General features: G+C 39.1%; 1 protein-coding gene across 2 annotated transcripts in view; it reads right to left on the bottom strand.

Annotated features, from left to right (window-relative positions):
* Smg6 (SMG6 nonsense mediated mRNA decay factor) overlaps window positions 1–21,363 on the bottom strand; it is a 234,931-nt gene that overhangs the window by 184,381 nt on the left and 29,187 nt on the right. For both annotated transcript variants that reach the window (XM_010642132.1, XM_010642131.3), the window contains one exon: window positions 1,526–1,587. In XM_010642132.1, the coding sequence (XP_010640434.1) occupies window positions 1,526–1,587 (62 nt within the window). The remainder of the gene's footprint in view (window positions 1–1,525; window positions 1,588–21,363) is intronic.

The raw sequence follows: 21,363 nt of genomic DNA, 5'->3' as shown, positions 1-21,363 counted from the left end.
TCTTCCTCTTCTTCTTCTTCTTCTTCTTCTTCTTCTGGTACCAGGGATCAAACTCGGGCCCTTGAGCTTCCGAGGCAGGTGGTAGAACCACTGAGACAAATCCCCGGCCCACCTAAAACACTTCTACTGATAAACATTCATCTTTGGGCACTTTTCCAATTTTCCCAACTCATTTCAAGATCAAAACTACCCTTTGGAGCCGGGCATGGTGGCATGCACCTATAATCCCAGCACTCAGAAGGCTGACACAGGAGGATCACTGTGAGTTTGAGACCAGCCTCGGCTACATAGTGAGACCCTGTCTCAAAAAACAAAACAAAACAAAAAAAAAACCTACTCTTCGGGCTGGGGATTTAGCTCAGTGGTGCCACCGCCTGCCTCACAAGTGCAAGGTCCTGAGTTCGAGCCCCCATGTGGCAGGGGTGAGACTACCCTTGCAATGGCCATTACTGTCACTCCTGCTCTGGCTGATGCCAAATTAATACATGCTAAGCATACTTTCTAGTTCATCATCCATGGTTTCTTCAAGTAGGTCAAAACCTTTCAACTTCTCAAAAGACTGAAATACAAAAGTATGTGGAAAATGACATAGCTCCTGTTCCCACTAGGAAAACTTTCTAGAGCATTATAGACAAACTTAGAGTATTATGATAGAAAGTGAAAGGGAAGCACTGACAATAACTGGAGGGTTTATAATATAAAACAAGTCATCTCAAAGGACAGGTCACAATAAAACTCCAGTTCAAAAAATACTAAAGAAGAGATCTAGAAGATCTCTCTGGGAACACTGCCACTTCTTTCTTCACTGTTCTGTACCCAGGGAAGGCCTACACAAAAGATGTCTGCTTTGTGGGTGTTAAGCCAAGCTGTATTCCTGAGTTTTACACTGTGAGGAAGAACCCTGATCCAAAGAGATACTTGAACCTCAATCTCTTTCCAGGGACTTCTGAGATAAAGTAATAAGGTTGTGCACACATTATTTTCCCTCAGATTTGTATGTAAATCCATGGTGGATGGTGAAACCATAGAACAGTCTTGGTATTTACTAAGATTAGCAGCAGGGAATAGGAAACTGAGTACAAAAGGAAGGGGTATAGGCCAGAAGAACATGGAGGAGAGAAAATGTTCCTCTTGTCTCAGAGGGAAAATTAGTGAACAGTTTTCCCCAAGGAGGACCCCTGGCAGCTCTACTCAGGGATGTAGCATGACTGCCTTTAGGAGTTCATTAGGGGCTGAGGCAGAAGGCAAAGGAAAAAGAGAGCTAAAGAAACTAGGGGAGGGGGCTGGGAAAAGACCTTAAAAGGAGGGTGGGTATCTAGTAAGTCAGACAAAGAAGAGACAGAGCATAGTATTTTCTAAACTTCATGAACATAGAAGAAGAGAGAGTGAAGGGAAGAAAAGGTGGAGGCCTTTAAGAATTCACACCCTGTGCCCTCAGTTACAAACACAGTCTAGTTGCTAACAATATTAAATTCCAAAATGACTTGTAATGTAGGAAAATAAAATAAACATCCTGCACACTTACCCAATCCGGGTAAACAGCTTCCCATGGGCATGGAGAAAACTGAGGATGAACCTTTTGTTCAGCTGCATGGGAAAAAGGGAGAGGAGAAAACAATTAAACTTTCCCCAGTTTCCTGTGTTACTGAACAGAGTCCCCAGTGACACAATAACCTGGCCAGGGCCTAAGGGGTGGGCACTGGGGATGGGAACCAAAACGACATGCCCAAACTCTCATACAGACCCAGGGCACATGCCCAACAGCTGCTGCTCAGCTGAGCCAGGATGACAGCAGGCTCAGTGAGTGGGCAGCACCCTCTGCTGGTAGTGGCGTCTGTGTACAGGGAATAAAGCAGTGAATAAGAAGTATGGAGAATAGAGGAAGATGGCTGCATCTCTCTGAGGTCTACAAGCCACTGTGGCTCCATAATGATGGAAATGAAATTCTGACAGAAGCAGGGATAACGGTGATTTTGGAGAAATCCTAACTTTATTTATAAGCTATTTTTTTATCTACCCAGTACAGCAGGACTTGTAATAACCTTTAATAACCAAAAATAAGGTAACCCATGGATAAGTAGCTCATCAAATTGTACTTTATAGCTGGGCATGGTGGCGCACTCCTGTAATCCCAGCACTTGGGAGGCTGAGGAAGGAGGATCGCTGTGAGTTCGAGACCAGCCTGGGCTACATAGTGAGTTCCAGCTCAGTCTTAACTACATAGTGAGACCATATCTCAAAAAAAAAAAAATTTTTTTTTGTACTTTATAAGCTTTCAAAACTGGAATTAAAATTCTAGGTTTGGAGCTGAAAATTCAAGTTGTCTACAGAGATCAGACATAAAGTAGGCTGGTAGGAACAGTAACGACCTATACTATTATACTGTAATTCTAGCCAAATCTTCTATGTAGGTTCAAAATGCAAACAAATCTTGGGTTTTTATGTGAAATTCTTTGGCTTTTAAATATTGATTGCTAATGAAAAAAAATTAAACATTCAGCAAGCCAAAAATACATGTGTAACATACCATCTTTAATAAATGGAGCTGGAAAAACTGGCTATCCACACAGAGAAGATTGAATCTAGACCCTTATCTCTCACCATGTACTAAAATAAAATCAAAATCAATGAAAAATCTGTTAAACAGAAACAGTTAATTTGCTAGAAGACAAACTAGGTAAAAGTCTTGGAAGTCTTAAGTGTAGGTAAGGACCATCTGAACAGAGCCCCAAATACACAACAGATAACATCAAGAATCAACAAATAGGAGGGCCAAGAATGTAGTGCAGTGGCTGCACCTGCCTAACAAGTACTAGGTCATGAGTTCTGTCCCCAGTACTGCAAACAAAACACAGCAAAAAGAATCAACAAATAGGATATCAAATTTAAAAGTTACTGCATAAAAAAGAAACCACCAAGAGAGTGATGAGACAACCTATAGAGTGGTAAAAATTTTTTGCCAGCTATTCCTCAGAGAGAGAACTAATATCTAGACTATATAAAGATCTAAAAAAAACTTAAGACTCCCTAAAGCGAAAGATTCAATCAAAAAGTGAGAAACTGAAATGAACAAACTCTTCTCAGAAGTATAAATGGCTAATAAATATATGAACATCACTGGTCAGAGAGAGAACTAATATCTAGACTATATGAAGAACTCAAAAAACTTAGACTTCCTAAAGTGAAAGACTCAATCAAAAAGTGAGAAACTGAAATGCACAGACTCTTCTCAGAAGTACAAATGGCTAATAAATATACGAACATCACTGGTCATCAGAGAAATACAAATTAAAACTCTCAGATTCATCTTTTTTGTTTGTTTTGTTTTTCTAAGACAGGATCTCACTATGTAGTTGAGACTGAGCTGGAACTCACTATGTAGCCCAGGCTGGTCTCGAACTCACAGCGATCCTCCTGCCTCAGCCTCCCGAGTGCTGGGATTACAGGCCTGCGCCACCATGCCCAGCTCAGATTCATCTTATTCCAGAAAGAACAGCTATTATCAAGGAATCAAGTACAGTAATTAATAAATTCTGCAGAAGCTGTGAGGAAAAATGAACCCTTCTACATTACTGGCAAGAATGTAAATTAATACAACCATTATGGAAATCAGTAGAGACATTCTCAAAAAACTGAAAAATTAGGAATTCCATTTGATCCAACTACTCTCTAAGTATAGTCCCAAAACAGTTAAAAACATCAAATTACAGTGAGACATACATACCCATATTTTTTAGCAGCACAATTCATACCAGCTAAAACTTGGAAGCAGCCTGTATCTAGGTCCATCACTAGATGAATGGTACTTATATACAAGGGAGTACTACTCTGCCATGAAAAAGAATAAACCTGAGGCATTTGTAGGTAAATGGATGTACCTTCAGACCATAATGTTAAATGAAATAAATCAGACACACAAGCTTACATATTACATGGTTTCTCTTATGTGAAAAACCCAAAATATAAAGAGCAGAACAAAAAGATTGAAGCCAGGTGTGGTAGTGCATATTCTGACATCACCAGTAACTTCAACATCACTGATATAAAGCTTCAGTATATTTTTTTTTCTTAATGGAATTACATTACAATAATTGATTATACAAGGTCCAAATACTGATTGATGTAGTTAAAAAGCTCAGGACACTTCACTGAAGATAATTTGTCTTTAAAGTTAGGTGAAATGCCTTGCAAGTGCAAGGTCCTGAGTTTGATCTCTGGTACCAAGAAGAAAAAAACAAAACAAAACAAAGAAACATTTCAAGAACTTTGCTCTGGCGAGGATTTTAGCTCAGTGGTTCCGCCACCTGCCTTACAAGTGCAAGGTCCTGAGTTTGAGCCCTGGTACCAAAAAAAAAAAAAAAAAAAAAAAAAAAAAAAAAAAAATTAAAAAAAGTTAGGTGAAAAAAAACTTAGGTGAGTCAGGGTCAGGGATGTTAGGTTCCATTTACAGAATGGAAATGTGAGGAACAACTGCAAAATAAACTGTCTGTGGTCATACTGATGTTAGTAGTAAAACCTGAGCTAGAATGTAGGTCTCTATGTCTACTTATAGAGGAAGACAGTGTGAGACAGGGACCCTCCTATCAAACCAATTTGTGTTTAAGTCCCATTGCTGATATTTACCTGCTGTGGAATCTCAGGCAACTGACCTAACCTCCTTAAGCCCTATAAGCCTGTATGGTATTGGGTTATTGCAATGATTAAATGAGACAATCATGTCAAAGCATGCCTGACTTTTACTAAAAAAAAAAACAAAAAACAAAAAAACACTCAATTGTTACCTTAACATTCTCTCCTAATGAATAATACAGTAAATGGTCAAATGCTAACAACTAGAGAACCTGAGAGAAGGACAAGTGAGAGTTCTTTGTATTACTGTTACAGTGGATCCTTGACTTACAAACTCAATTCATTTGCGAGGGTTGGTTGTAACTCAAGTTGGTCAGGCTCCTCTACACAGCTTTCAAAGTCTTCTGCTGTATAATTTTAGGCCACATTTTTCTTTTTTGGCCACATTTTTTTCCAGGCAGATCTCAGTGTCCAAACAGAGACATTGGCCCAGGATTTCTCAATTAACCCACACAGGAAAGGATGCTGTAATGCTCCTTCCAGAACTCTTCAAGTGTTAAATCTGAATCTGAGACCATTTGGAAGCACAAGTGGTCATCATAAGATAAAACTAAAATTCTGGTTGTAAACCAAGCTGCTCGTATGTCAGGTTGGCAATAAATTGAGGGTTGTACAACTTTTCTGATAAGGAATGAAATGATTTCAAATAGAAATATAAAAATATCATTCTCTCTGTGTTCTTATTTTAACTCAACTATCCCTCTTTCTACAAGCATCAATCATACACTCATTAACTCATTCATAACCAGGAGGAATTATTTATAGATTGGTTAGATTTATAAATAAAGAGTAGAAAGCCAAAGATGCAGCTCAGTGGTACTGAGCCCGCCTAGCAAGTGCAGGTCCTGAGTTCAACCCCCAGTGCTGCAAAAAAGAAAGGAAGGGAGGGAGGGAAGGAAAGAAGGAAAGAGAAGAATAGGGTAGCATAGGGAAGGGAAAGGAGAGGAGGGGAGGGAAGGGAAGGGAACTTTGGTAGGAACAGAATCATACTAATCTACCTCATTTCAAGCTCAATATCAGCCCCTATGACTGTGTGAAAAATAAATGTTTATACAAGCCCTGGAAATTATTCCTTGAGCTGGATATGGTGGCGCAAGCCTGTAATCCCAGTATTTGGGAGGCTGAGATAAGAGGATCACCATGAGATCGAGGCCATGGGATACATAGTTAAGTTCAAGGATAGCCTAAACTACACAGAGACTCCGTCTCAACAAACAAAAAATACTTCCCTGAAATTGCATAAAAGTGCTTTGTGAACCTTGGAGCACAAAAGAAAAAAGCTGCAGCTTCATATTGAAATATGCCCAATTTTAATTCCTAAATAGTTGTCCCTGCTGACACAATTGTAGAAAACTGAAAAGTGAATCATTCTAAGGACAGTAAGAATACTCAGTATTAAAAGGAATTCCAAGAAACCAACAAATAACAAATGCTGGCAGGGTTGTGGGCAGAAAGGAACCCTTCTTCATTGGTGGGAGTGTAGACTGGTGCAACCACTGTGGAAATCAATATAGAGATATTTCAAACAACTAGGATTAGAAGTTCCATTTGAGGCAGGAGGATCGCTGTGAGTTCGAGACCAGCCTGGGCTACATAGTGAGTTCCAGGTCAGTCTCAACTACACAGTGAGACCCTGTCTCAAAAAACAAACAAACAAACAAAAAAAAAACAAAAAAGAAGTTCCATTTGACCCAGCTATTCCTCTGCTGTGTATCTTCCCAAAAGAATTAAAACAATCATATCACATCAATATATGCTCACCCATGTTTATAGAGGCACAGTTTTTGGGGGGGTTTTTTTGGTACTGGGGATCGAACTCAGGCTCTTGTGCTTGTGACGTAGGCACCAGAACCACTGAGCTAAATCCCCGGCCCTGTGTTTTGTTTTGTTTTGTTTTGTTTTTTGAGACAGGGTCTCACTATGTAGTTGAGACTGACCTGGAACTCACTGTGTAGCCCAGGCTGGTCTTGAACTCACAGTGATCCCCCTGCCTCAGCCTCCCAAGTGCTGGGATTACAGGTGTGCGCCACCACGCCCAGCGAGGCACAGTTTTTAACAGCTAAAATTTGGAACCGCCCAATTGCCCATCAACTGGAGACTGGATAGAGAAAATGTGTTTTGTTTTGTTTTTTTAATAAAATGGAGTACTACTCAGCCATAAAGAATGAGAAACTAGAGATATTTACAGCTAAGTGGATGCAAACTGAGGCCATACTCTTAAGTGAAATTAATAAACCACACATGTGTAAATGCCAAATAGTTTCTCTGGAGTGAAAAACTAAAAGCATAAATAAGGATCAAAATGTATAATTAATATTGTGTAATAGGAAGAAAAGGTCTGGGCTGGGGATTTAGCTCAGTGGTTCCACCGACTGCCTTACAAGCTCAAGGACCCGAGTTCGATCCCCGGTACCAAAAAAAAAAAGAAAGAAAGAAAAAAGAAAAAGAAGAAAAGGTCCAAAAGAGCAGAGGAAGTGGGAGGGATAGAGGAAAAATAAAAAGGAAGAAAAAAATATGTGAAAAGAAAAAACATAGAAGCAATGTCTTTATAAACAGGGAAGGGTGGAAGGGGTAAAGGGAGGGCTGGGCAATGGGGAAAAATAAAAACCAAGATAAGTCATATAAAGATACATGATCCCAATGATGAATATAACAGTATTGTATACCTAAAATGTACCAATAAACTTAATAAAGATTTTTTTAAAAAGGAATTCCACAGTGCATTTTTAAAGTGGTTTTTTGTTTTGTTTTGTTTTTGCAGCAGCGGGGAGGTATACTAGTGCCTTCGGTCCAATTCCTGAGATGACAGGGCATCAGAGGTTGTACTGGAAAGGCTGCCACTGTCACCCTCATGTACAACAAGGTCCCTCGTTGCAATAAAATAAACAAAATTCTAACTTGCCAGCTACCCATTTATGTTCCAAAAATCTTAAGACAAGGCGCTAACAACTATTAAAGTGATAGGAATCACTGATTCCCTCACTATCACAATCCCTTAGATAAAAGTCTCTGGGGTATGTATGATTTAAGAACATAATAAAGAAAGGGAAGAAGGGTGTCTTGGCCCACAAAATATGGAAATTCTGTAACAGTAAGTAATCATTTAAAAAGAGAAAAGTTATTTAGTATTTTCAGCACTCCTCTTTCTAGGATGAGATGAGTGGCGAAGCATGACTTAAACCCTTACAGGAAGACAGAGCAACCTAAAATCAATACTCACATCCCTCCCATGTACCAAAAAGCTACACCAACATTGAGATACAACAGGGATGGTAATTACTCTTCACTTGCACTTTCTCCATCCCTGAACTGCTCTGAGCAAAACAACAGCTCAATTAGCTATAATTAAGTACAAGTTCCATACTGGAGTGCCCCATTTAGAAGGCTGGATCTGAGCCATGTGAATTTAAGTGTAAAACATATCCTTTAAAACTACTTCTCTAACCAAGACCTGGCATGTAAAGGTACAAGATCCCAGTAATGAATGTAACTGTACTATCTACCTAGAATGTACCAATAAATTCAATTAAAAAAACAAACAAACTACTTCTCTAATGCTTGAAACAATGCCTCTCATCCTTGTACTGCACCTAAGCAGTTTAATAGTATCTAAGTAAAGTCTTATACAGTATTAGAACAATTCACTTGCTATTACTACATTATCTCTTCTAATTAGATCCAGCAGACTGAAAGGAAATTGGGCTAAATGTCAAATCAACAGTCAACTTCTGAAAACCCAACCCACAAGCACAGGGACAAGAAAACTGAGCTTAAAGTACCTAGCTAGATCTTGAGGAAAATCTATACCAAGGTATAAAGAAAAGGAGCTGGAGGGGTAGCTCAGTAGCAGAAATTTGCCTGACATGTACAAAGGCCTAAATTCAATCATCAGCATCACGTAAAGGGGGGAAAAAAAGTAAAAAAATTAAAGAGTCATGAAAATGTAACTGTTATATGTTTACTGTTCATATGCCTACTAGGTAGAAAGAATAAGACAAAACAGTATGGACAAACACTATTATGAACTCTGATCCTAGAGTCAAAGATTTAGGCTGAAACTTTGGTTATGATATTTATTTACAAATCACATCAAGTATCTAAGCCTATTTCTTCAACGATAAAATGATAAACTGAGAAAATTGAGAGGTCAGCATGGATGATTTTATAATCCTAAGTGTAGGTGTATCCCCTGAGCAGCTTTTATAAAAAATACAGATTTCGGACCAGGGGATTAGCTCAGTGGTACCCCTGCTTGCCTTGCAAGCACAAGGTCCTGGGAGAAAAAAAAAAATTCACAATTCTACAGAATCAGAATCCTGGGAGGGAATTGAGAAAGAGAGAGACAATGGGGACTGCAAATCAGCATTTTCTACAGTCTCCAGGTAATTCTGAAAGACAGCCAGATTTGAGAATCACTGGGCTAGATCACAGGTTGGTAAGTTATGGCCCACAGATCAAATCTAGCCTCTTTCTGTACAGCCCATGAGCCATGAATAGCTTTTACATTTTTTTAGTTTAAAAAAAATCAAAAGAATATTTCATGACATGAAAATTACATATAAACTTAAATTTCAGTGTCCATAAATAAAATTCTATTAAAACATAATCACATTCCTTTGACAGTATATTGTCTGTGGCTACTTTTCCCCAAAAAAAGTTGAACAGCCTGGAGTTGAATAGCTGCAGCAAAAGGCATATGGCTCACAAAGCCTAAATTATTTACTATTTGACCCTTTACAGAAAAAGTCTGATGATCCCTAGGCTTAAACATCTACAACAATGAAGTGGCTTAAAAATTTTTTCTACTTGCACAACACTTAAGCATTACCATACAGACATACTGGGAACTGGTAATTCTCATGGTGAAGCTGGTAGTAATGAAAAGTATAATCTAAAAAAACTCCCATTGCCAGAATACTCTAATGCGATCCACCTCTCACCACCTCAGTTGAACTTACAGTGTTCTCTCCAAAGCTAAAACCCCACAAGTGTATGATTCTAACTAAATTAAACCCTTCTTGCCAGCTTTTGTGCAAGTACCATCCTATTCCATAACACAAATGACACAAAATGCCAAAGAGTGCTGTTTTCCACATTCTTGAACTCAAATATGCCAAAGGCTACAGAGAATTATAAATGAGACTCAATAAAGATTTCACTTAGGCCAGAGGTTCCTGGGCCCTTCCTAAGATACCTCTAAGTGCCACCAGCTCAGCATCTCAAGGTATAAAGAAAAAGAGAAAGTTCAGTCAAAGGGCAGCACTGTTGCTCTGACTAGCTTACTTTCTGAATGACTTTTTTTTTCTGACTCATCTTTCTCAGTGCCTGAGAACTTTCCTGCCCATCCACCCAAACAGGTGAGCTGAGACACCCTGTGTCTGTATTGTATAAAGAGAGAAAAGAAATGGCTAAAGCTCCTCTCTGTGATCAGGTGGGCAAACATAAAACAGTTCTCCAAGGGCACAAACATACACAAGCTCAAGCCCATATTATAAATGAACTAAGTCAACAGTATAAGAAGGATGATAAGGGCCAGGGATTGGATTCAGTGATTCTACCGCCTGACTCACAATCGCTAGGTCCTGAGTTCAATCCCCAGTATCAAAAAAAAAAAAGGAACGATGGTGAGGTCCTTCTCACACTGTCCACCCATTCCTTCATTCATTGGTTGGTTAAACAGAAACCACTTAAGTGACTACTTTCTATGTACAGAACATGATACACAAACTGTGAACAAGGTACAAAAATCCTTCTCTATAGGGGACACAATTATAAAGGGTTGTGATTAGGGAGAGATAGGATGTTTCAAGAATATAAGGAAACATCAGAGAAATTTTCTCAGAAAAAATACTGAGTTGAAACCTGAAGGTTGAGGAAATTAATTGGTTGGTTTTGGAGACAATAAGGAGTCATGTTGTGATATGTCATAAGCAAAGAAAATAACATGTGTGATGATCTCAAAGTGGTACACTATACTGACAGAAAACAGACCCAAGGATCAGTGGAACAGAATAGAAGATGCAGAAACAACTCCAGACATCCCCAGCCACCTCATCTTTGACAAAGGAGCCAAAAACCTTCACTGGAAGAAAGATAGCTGCTTTAATAAATGGTGCTGGAAAAATTGGGTTTCAACTTGCCAAAGATTAAAACTAGACCCATATCTTTCACCATGCACTAAACTAAAACGGAAATGGATCAAAGATCTAAATATTAAAACAGAAACACTAAACTTGCTGGAAGATAGGCAGAACTCTTGAAAACATTGATATAGGAAAAAGACTTTATGAACAAAAACCTCAGTAGCACAGAAGCTAGCACAAAGAATCAACAACTAGGGGTCGGGGATTTGCCTCAGTGGTTCCGCCGCCTGCCTCACAAGCACAAGGGCCAAAAAAAAAAGAATCAATAACTGGGATCTCATCTTATTAAAAAGCTTCTTGGGCTGGGATTTAACTCAGTGTTTCTGGTGCCTGCCTCACAAGCACAAGGACCTGAGTTTGATCCCCAGTACCAAAAATACAAAACAAAACAAAAGCTTCTGCACTTCAAGAGAAACCACCAATAGAGAGGTAAGATACAACCTAGAATGTGGGAAAAAGATTTTACCAGCTGTTCCTCTGACAAAGGACTACAATCTAGAATATATAAAGAACTTAAAAAAATCAGACCCCCCCCAAATACAAAAACCCAATTCAAAAATGTGCATCTGAAATGAACAGACATTTCTCAGATAAAGAAGTAAAAGCAGCAAATAAACATATGAAAAATGTTCAACATTACTGGTCATTTGAGATGAAAATTAATTTTAAAAAGTGGCCCACTGTAGACTAGCATGGCTAGGTAATAGATGCTATAGGTGGAGGGCTAGAGATGTACACAGGACCAGTTGTAGAAATCCTTCTTAAAAGAGTTTGATCTTAATTGATTAAAATGCCTTGAGCAGGTAAGTACATGTAAATGAGTAAAGCTGCTTATTTGTTCATTTATTTATTTGGGGGTTTTTGGAGGCAAGGTCTCACTATATAGTTCAGGCTGGCCTGGAACTCACTTCATAAACCAGGCTGGCCACAAACTCACAGTGATCCTCCTGTCTCAGCATCCTGAGGGTTAGCATTATATGTGTACTGCCGCCACACATGACTGCAAAGCTGCATCTTTAAACATCATGCTGGTTATTGAGAAAATTTAGGGATTTGGGGGGTGGGCAGGGTAAGAGGGTTGAAAGCCAAGAGACCAGGTAAGAAGCTATTGTTGCAAACACCCAATGGTAATGGACTCAGAGAACAGAGAGAAAACAACAGATGAAGGAAAGGACCATTCTATACTCTGATAATCATAGCCCCTGTCCCTAAGTCCCAGTGCTTTTAGTTCCAAGAAACCACCAGCAGTATCCCAGAACCAGGGGTCCTTTTTTTTTCCTGGTTTTTTGAGATAGGGTCTCCCTGTGTAACTCAGATTGGCCTTGAACTCATTATGCAGCCCAGGTTCCCTCAGTCTTCCAAATGCTGGGATTACAGGCATGTGCCCACACCCATTTAGAAGGAGTTTTTTTTTTAATGGTACCTGGGATCCAACATGGGGCCCTTGTGCTTGCGAGGCAGATGGTGGAATGACTGAGCCAAATCCCTAGCCCTGGAAGGAGTCTTTTTAAAGACTCAAACTAAGTCAAACACTGCCTTCATTTTTAGAAATAATTTAGAAAGTCTTTATTCCCTTTCAATAATATTTTGTTTTATTTTCCTTTCAGTAATATTTTAAAATAGCCTAGCATGCATGGTGTTTGGCACTTAGTACACACTTATGGGACTACTGAAAGGAATACTAAAATACAGATTTGAAAATGATTAGACAGGTTACCGCCGGGGATTTAGCTCAGCGGTTCAGTGGCCTGCGTTGTAAGTGTAAGGACCCGAGTTCAATCCCTGGTACCAAAAAAAACAAAACGAAACAAAAAAACAGGTTACCCAGGTATATGTAACACACAAATACACACACACACAATCTCAAAAAAGATGTTCAGTATTAATAGTAATGTTGTAGAGAAATCACATACTTACCATTATTGGTGAGAACTTAAACCCATCTTTTTTTGGAGGGTAACTTGGCAAAACCCAGAAAAAAATATTCAAAGGAAAACAGAGTTCTCTCAGGACTTAAGAATTCTGTTCCTGCCCGTCATAGAGGTACACACTTGAAAACCCAGCACTCAAGAAGCTGAGGCAGGAGGATGACCAAGAATTCAAAGCCAGCATGAGCTACACAGTGAGTTCAAGGCCAGTAGAACTATACAGTGAGACCGTGTCTCAAAAAAAAAAAATAAAATAAAATAAAAAAATAAAAGAGAGAGAGGCCAGGGATTTAGCTCAGTGGCACCACACCTGCCTTGTAAGAACAAGTTCAAGTTCAATCCCCTGTACCCAAAAAAAAAAAAAAATCAGAATTCTGATCCGGACTAGAAACAGTTCCATCTGCTACATTTAAGTCCAAGTGACTAGGCAAGAAAAGACCAGTTAACATCAGAAAAGAAACGAATATCCTGACAATGGCCTACAAAAGGCTTACATAATCTTACTTCACTGCTATCTCTTCTCATTTTTCGAATGAACATGTTCCCATCTTGGCGTCTTCACATTTACAGTCCTTAAAAAAGACAGTCTTCTTGAGCTGGGTGCATGCCTGTAATCCCAGCACAGCTGAGGCAGGAGGATCGCTATGAGTTTGAGACCAGCCTGGGCTACATAGTGAGTTCCAGGTCAGTCTCAACTACATAGTAAGACCCTGTCTCAAAAAAAAAAAAGACAGTCATCTTTAACTAAGGGGTGGGAGGGGGTATTAGGATTTGGGTTTTCTTGTTTTTGTGATGCTGCGAACTGAATCTTGGCCATTGCACATGCTGACCAAGGGCTTTATAACTGAGCAATACCCCTAACCCTGCATTAGGATTAAGAGTGACTATATTGTACAGCAAAATATGAGAAAAACTGCTTATCGCTTCTCGGCCTTTTTGGGTAAGATTAAGTGAGAACAACTGCTTGCTGTAGTTTACCCTGCTTTCATAGTACTTATTCACCAAATAATTTTATATATAAAATATATTACACACAGAGATACATAACTATGACGTTTATTTATGACAGTATCTCTATACAGACTCATAGCAGGTGACCAATAAATACACGGTGAACAAAGTCTTTTCTGCATCCACTTTTGCCAACAAAACCTACCTTTCAGTAACAAAGAGCTACTCATGGTACTCTAAATTCACCATATTATTTCTGGGGCTGTGTTCTCTTTGCCTGGAATGCCTTCTCATGCATTCCTTTCTTATCTAACAAAGTCCCACTTTTCCTCTATTAAACCTCCCTCAACTCTCTCCCTTCAAGCTAGACTACCTGACACCTTATCCTCTGGACTCAAAGAATATCTCATATATCTTTGTTACCTGGTTATCAGGGATTCAGAGCACATCTCAATTATATACACAACACATCTGTCTCAAGACCAAGTCTGTCCAACAGAACTTTCCATGATGATGGAGATGTTCTCTCTCCAGTGACCAATGAAGTAGCCACTAACTATATGCTGCTCGAAGGACAGATAGTGTAACTGAGGAAATGAATTTACTGATTTTTAAATTTTATTTTAGTTTATTAAAATAGCTACCATAACTATTGATCACCATGGCTCTAGACTATGATCTCCTTCAGTGAATAATTAATTCCTACATTCTCAGACAAAGGAGTCATCGATATGTGATATATGAGTGAAAAGAGATGGATGAGCTCAGATTGGAATCCAGCTCTATAATTTCCAGCTTGCTATATGGCAAGAGCAAAAGAAACACTGAAGTTCAAACAGCACTCCACAATTGAAAGCAAAGGACTCGGGGTCAGGGATTTAGCTAAGTGGTGCTGCACCTGCTTCACAAGCACAATGTCCTGAGTTCCATTCCTGGTACCAAAGAACCTATCAATCTAGTGCTCTATTCTTTTGCCTAGCTCTAAAACCCATACAGAAAACAATATGGCCTGACTCCTGATTTTACATATTGGACTACATCTATTAGAAGTCTGCAGGTAGCCCTCCACTTAAAAATTTACAGGACAAATTTACAGAGCTGACTCTGTGCTTAAGGGGCTAAAAGTACCCCAAGCTACTCAGACACTGAGAGATTAAGTATTCCTAGCTAGCTAAAACAAATGTACCATACACAACTACCTTAAAAATGATGGTCAAAATTTCTATAGCAGGGGCCCCCAACCCCTAGGTACTTAGTCTCCAGTACTGGTACTGGTCTCTGACTTCTTAGGAACTGGGCTGCATAGCAGGTGGCAAGTGGCAAGGGCAAGGGGTGGATGGTGAAACTTCATTTGTATTTACAACTGCTCCCCACTTTTCACATCACTCCTGTCAGATAAGCAGTGGCATTATACTCTCATAGGACTGCAAACCCTACTGTGAACTGAGCAGGTCTACGTTGCATACTCCTTATGAGAATCTAATGCCAAAACATCTCCCACACACACCCATGGAAAAATTGTCTTCTACAAAACAGCCCCTGGTACCAAAAAAGTTGGCACTTTCTATAGCATTTTCTATGCCTTACTAAGTAGCTTAAATCTGTTAACTCATTTAACCTTATAACCTTCCTGTGAAATAAGTACCATACTATTATTTCTATAGTACAGACAAGGAAACCAAGTACAGAGAAATACAGAAGTTGTCTAAGATCAATCCAGGCTCCAGAGTCTGAGCTCTTTCTCTTCAGCAGAATGAAGACAGACAGACACTGGGGATGTTTATATAAAGACCAAAAACTAAGAAACCTCAAACATAAACCCACCAATGGTTCCAGATGTCACTCACTGAGAGATCACAGGCCAAACTAAGTAGTTTTACAGATTAAGAGAAGCAGATATGGGCGGAGGATTTAGCTCAGTGGTTTTGCTGCCTGCCTCATAAGCACAAGGTCCCGAGTTTGATCCCTGGTACCCCCCGCAAAAAAAAAGAGAGAGAGAAGCAGATATTTCCAATCTAGGTAATACTCACACAAGTTAATGGAAACACTTAAAATGACAAATAATGCCAGCAAGAAGAGAGAAAAGATAAAAATAAAAGCCTATTTTCCGTAACATTACCAATAATAAAACTAATTTTAAAATGTAATCTCTCAGGCTGGGCATAGTAGCGCATGCCTGTAATCCCAGCACTCGGGAGGTTGAGGCAGGAGGATAACTGCAAGTTTGAGACCAGCCTGGGCTACACAGTGAGTTCCAGGCCAATCTCAACTACATAGTGAGACCCTGTCTCAAAAAAAAAAAAAAAAAAAAAAAAAAGAAGTAATCTTTCTTCTGGACAAATCTACAAGAGTTTCCAGAGTCAAAGAATATAAGTTTTCTACTTTTCCTTCTGCAAATAAACTTTACTCTTAACAAAACAAAACAAAAAAACAAGAATATGTTTGTTTTCTTTTTGAGATAGAGTCTCACTATGTAGTCCTGGTTGGCCTTAAACTCACTATGCAGGCCTGAAACTCAGGGATTCTCTTTCCTCAACCTCCCAAGAGCTGGGATTACAGGCATGCATCCCTAGGCCAAGTAAGTCAAAGAATATAAGTGTACTTACACACTATCATTAAGGGATCCACAACCAGAACCACAACCCATAAAAAAAGATGTGAAAACAACCTCTGCCTACCCACCTACCACAACACAGGAAAACTCCTGAATCTCTTAGGAAAGGGAGGAGTAAGAACTAATCCAAGAACTCAATAGAGAAAGACCAGTTTAAAGCAGATGTGGTCAAAAAACTGATTTCACAAACTACTCTGCTGTGGGCACCAAAAAGCAAATAACCAGCATACAAGGATCGCTGGCAAACTCATGTGAGCTTCAGATTTAAGCAAGTCACCAAATAAGGGAAGGATTCTGGTACATCAACTCTTAGGAAAAGTGTTTCAAGTTAAAAATGGCTATTCAGGTTTGGATGTGAACTTCTGTATCTGTTCTTTATCAACAGAGGCAACTCTACCTCTCTGGCAGCTAAAAGCAGAAAGAGAAGAAAACTGTTAAAAGAAAAATGCATTACAAGGACAACATGGCTAGGTCTAGTCTGGCATTTACCTTGACACTAAAGACAAGTGTATAAAACATGGCAATTCAGAACTTCTAAGATTCCACATCTGACCCAAGGCAAGCATGTCCAAGAGGCCATGAAGTCACTTCCTTCCACAACAGCAAAGATGGTTCAAGAGTAAGGCCAAAAACCACAGCACTGCTGGTGTGAGACTAAGTTTCACTATGAACAGAGGCAAGGCTTGCCTCCAGCTAATTTTTTTGTGTCAGTTTTATCCTTTCTGTGCTGCTTCCCAGACCCAAAGTTTCAATTTAAAAGACACAGGAAATACCTTTGAATCTCTCAACTTTGATCCAGTTAGCTAATCCTGCCTCAAACTGTGGATTGAACTGCTACCTGGACAACTTAATGAGATCCTGTCTCAAATCAAAAAATAAAAAAGGTCTGGAAATGTAGTTCAAAAGCCCTGGGTTCAATCCCCACTACCACACACACACACACACACACACACACACACACAGAGGAGGGAGAAGAGGGAGAAGAGAAAAATCAATCTTTTGTTTTTGAGACAGGGTCTCACTATGTAGTTGAGACTGACCTGGAACTCACTATGTAGCCCAGGCTGGTCTCGAACTCACAGCGATCCTCCTGCCTCAGCCTCCCGAGTGCTGGGATTACAGGTGTCCGCCACCATGCCCAGCAATCTTTTTGTTTGTTTTTTGAGACAGGGTCTCACTATGTAGTTCAGACAGCTCTGGAACTCACTGAGTAGCCCAGGCTGGTCTCAAATTCACAGCAATCCTCCTGCCTTAGCCTCCCAAGTGCTAGGATTACAGGCCTGTGCCACCATGCCCAGCAAGAAAATCAATCTTAACAGCCATAAGACTTATGCCAGGGGAGCAAAAGCATTAACTTCTTCCTAATCAATTTACCCTGTTCTACTCTTGTCATTTTCATTATTAAAAAGCATAGGAAATATTTAGGTGTATAGAGTTCAATGGGAAGAAAAGAATGAAAGTGATACAAGTAAAAAAACTCACAAGGACTCAGTTTGTGACAATCTAAATGGCCTTAATAGATATACTTTTCTCTATCTATATTATGCTATAATGTTTCAAAATTATCATACTCTTTTGCGCTGGTCCATAAAAAGCCCTTATTCTTTGTTTTGGGTTTGTCTATTTTTTTTTTAAATTCTTTGTTTTTTTTGAAACAGGGTCTCACAATGCAGTTCAGGCTGGCCTTGAACTCACTATGTATGTAGCTCAGGGTGGCCTCAAACTCGCAGTCATACTCCTGCCTCAGCCTCCCAAATGCTAGGATTACAGGTGTGCACCACCACACCTGGCGAAAAAGCCCTTATTTTAATAGCTGATACCTTTGCCCCAATTTGTCCTGATCCCTGCCCAAGATTCTAGCTCTGAAGTGACAGAAATGAAAATGACTATGCAAAAAGTCCGGGGTTCACTTAGGTTCAGAGAGCCAAACTAATTTTAACAACAAATCTATCCCTATTTTATAGATGCAGAAACCAAGAAAAAGAAAGAAATTTATTTGAGAAAATAAAAAGAAATTAGGGTAGCCAAGCGTGGTGGCTCATGCCTGTAATCTCAGCACTCAGGGAGGCAGAGGCAGGAGGATTGTCACAAATTTGAGGCCAGCCTGAGCTACAGAATGAGCTCAGGGCCAGCCTGAACTACAAAGTGAGACCCTGTCTCAAAAACAAACAAAAAGAAATTAGGAATCTAATCCAGGAGATCTGACTCCTAATCTGCACTGACTGAGAGGGACTTCTCAGGGTACTAACAGCCTCTATTAGTCTCTTATCCAATCTTTTGACACATCACTTATAGATAATTTAAAAGCCATACTGTTTTACAGATCTGTCCAGGAAAATCTGCCAAAGTAATTCCTCAGAGGGAATGTCAACAGCTTCAACATAGTTTGTCTCACAAATTAGGACCTAGCATCTCAAAGATTTGTAGTACAAGTCAGCTCAAATTTTCAGACAGAATAAGGTTTAGCATCTTTAACAAAAACATCTCAGAAAACTGTAAGTCCACAGAGTTTTATCCCAATTCCTCCTTCCCTCATTCTTCAGTAGTTACAGTCCTACTGTGCGTTTTACAGCAAGAATAAGACTTATTGCCAATGGTTACAATACAAAACATAACTTATTCCTAAGCCAAGCTGGGTTTGGCTCAGACAGCTTCCCAGAATGATGGAAAGCATGACTTTAGGGTGAGTCAACCTTAGCTAATGCATAAAATAAAGCAGAGAATAACTATTTGAAGGATTCACATTTAAGCTTGGACCAAATCAAAAGCCCAAATCAATTTACTCTGTGATGAATCCTCAGTTCCAAATGACTGATTAGACAACATCAATGTGGATGTTTGTACCATGATTCAAGATATTTTAATGATAGACTCTTGGCTAGCACTCTCAGAAACAAATATTTCTTGTAGTTTCTGACCACACCTGTTTTTATCTGTATTGTTCCTTGTTGTCCATATCTACCTAAAGAACTTCTATCCTTCATGGGCTGGGGATTTAGCTCAGTGGTTCTGCCACCTGCCTCGCAAGCTCAAGGGCCTGAGTTCAATCCCTGGTACAAAAAAAAAAAAACAAAAAAAACAAAAAAAATGAACTTCTATCCCTCAAAACTGAGGACATAGGTTACTTTCTTGGTAACCTTTCCTGTTGACCGTGTTAGTCTCTTTCTCTTCTGTACTACCTCTGTAAGAGTATACCTATTTATATCATTACTTTCTAACACTTCATTACAAGTATTTATTAGAATGCAGGACCTTTGTACTGAGCTACCTCCCCAGCCCTTTTTTAATTTTTTTTTGGCGGGGGGTTGAGACAGGGTCTCACTATGTAATTGAGACTGACCTGGAACTCACTATGTAGCCCAGGCTGGTCTCGAACTCACAGCGATCCTCCTGCCTCAGCCTCCTGAGTGCTGGGATTACAGACCTGCATCACCACACACGGCTTCCTTTTTCAATATTTTTAAATTTGAGAAAGGGTGTCACTAAAGTTGCTAAATTGCTCAGGCTGGACTCAAACTTGTGATTCTCCTACCTCAGTCTCTCATAGTGTTGGGATTAACAGTGAAGTATTTACTTACATATCCCTTTTTCTTACTATACTCCACCTCTAAAAGAAGGACCAAGATCAATCACCATTCTATGTGCATTGTGCATAGAATAACAACCTACAAAGATACTCACTAAATATTTACAGAGATTATCTGAATGGGTGCAGGAAAAAATTGATCCTTTCAGACTACTAGTTGACTTGAGAAGTTTCATAAATGAATAAGCAGGTGAAATGAGAAAAATGTTCATATAAAACTGTGAATCCAGTTATTTAACATACAAAGGTATATATTGTACTGCAAGGTAACAGACTATCAAAACAAGGAGTCAAAGAGAGAAAGAAAAAGAGGTTATCAAGAGTAAAGTCATGATACAAAACACCTGATTAAGTCCCTTACACTTATTACCAGTTTGGCTATAACCTCCTCTGGAACAATTAAAAAAAGATTTATCCTGAATAACAAATTCATGAATATATTTGACAGTAGTCTGTACGCTTGCATGCGCGCACACACACACACACACACACTCTTCCAATACTGAAAACAGAAATCTGTCATAGGTTTCAACATCATATAACTCAAACAGTAATGATTCTCTAGGTGTCTTTATTATGATCTTAAAATGGGCTGACTGTATAGCAAAGTACAAATCAGTAAAAGCAATTCTACTGGCAACCAACACATTAGCTATTTATGTAACTCTCTGATGGTTCTAGGCAAGCATGACATGGAAAAAAATAATAGTAGAAGGGATGTCTAGTGATTCCCATAATAAATATTCAGTAAATTTTGGATCTGTAGATAGAAGACAACTAAAAAGAAAATCACTGAATTTCTTAAAAAAACAAAAGTGTGATTAACACATTTTATAGGGACTAAAGCATCAAAAGTCTGGATTTTTAATTTCTTCTAGTCTAGAATCTATATAGTAATTCTTGGGAGAATAAAATTGAGCAGTAATTCCAGTACTAAATATTTATAAGCAAAGTAAAAAGCTTCCAAGAGGTGAAAAATCAGAATATACCTCTGGAGCCAAAAAATAGTTCACAGACTTAGGGAAGACCACAAGCCAAGAAAATGATTGTTTAATATTCCCTATCTTAGCCCAAACACATCATATCCAAGATTGTGAAAATAGGATAGACAGATGAACTTCTAGAACGTTTAAGAGCATAAAGGAATTAGAGAATGACAGAACTATGGACATACTCCCTAAGAATAGGCTCAAAATGAAAAACCAGTATAGGAAATCAGTGAGAAAAGAAGCATAGGAAAAACAAAAGGGTCAATGAAGTCCCTTACTCTATACAACAAGCAGTATGTTACTATCTAAAATGAACTGATCCCTTCACTGCTCTATTCCTATTGCAGCTGAAGAACGAACAATGTCCAATGTATAGGACTCTTACAGTACTTGGAAGGCTCTTCACAGACTAGGAGATACATCCTAAGGGACAATTTATAGTACACCCTCATGTACGTTCCAGTTGGCTGGAGCTCAGCAATTGATTGCTCCCTTGTCTAACTTGGTAAGGATCCAAAGGAAG

The sequence above is a fragment of the Fukomys damarensis genome, unplaced genomic scaffold (genome assembly GCF_012274545.1).
Source record: "Fukomys damarensis isolate Sample0158 unplaced genomic scaffold, DMR_v1.0_HiC HiC_scaffold_13, whole genome shotgun sequence".
Taxonomy (NCBI): domain Eukaryota; kingdom Metazoa; phylum Chordata; class Mammalia; order Rodentia; family Bathyergidae; genus Fukomys; species Fukomys damarensis.
The sequence above is the reverse complement of the archived record's forward strand: the minus strand, read 5'-3'. Positions and strand labels throughout refer to the sequence as shown.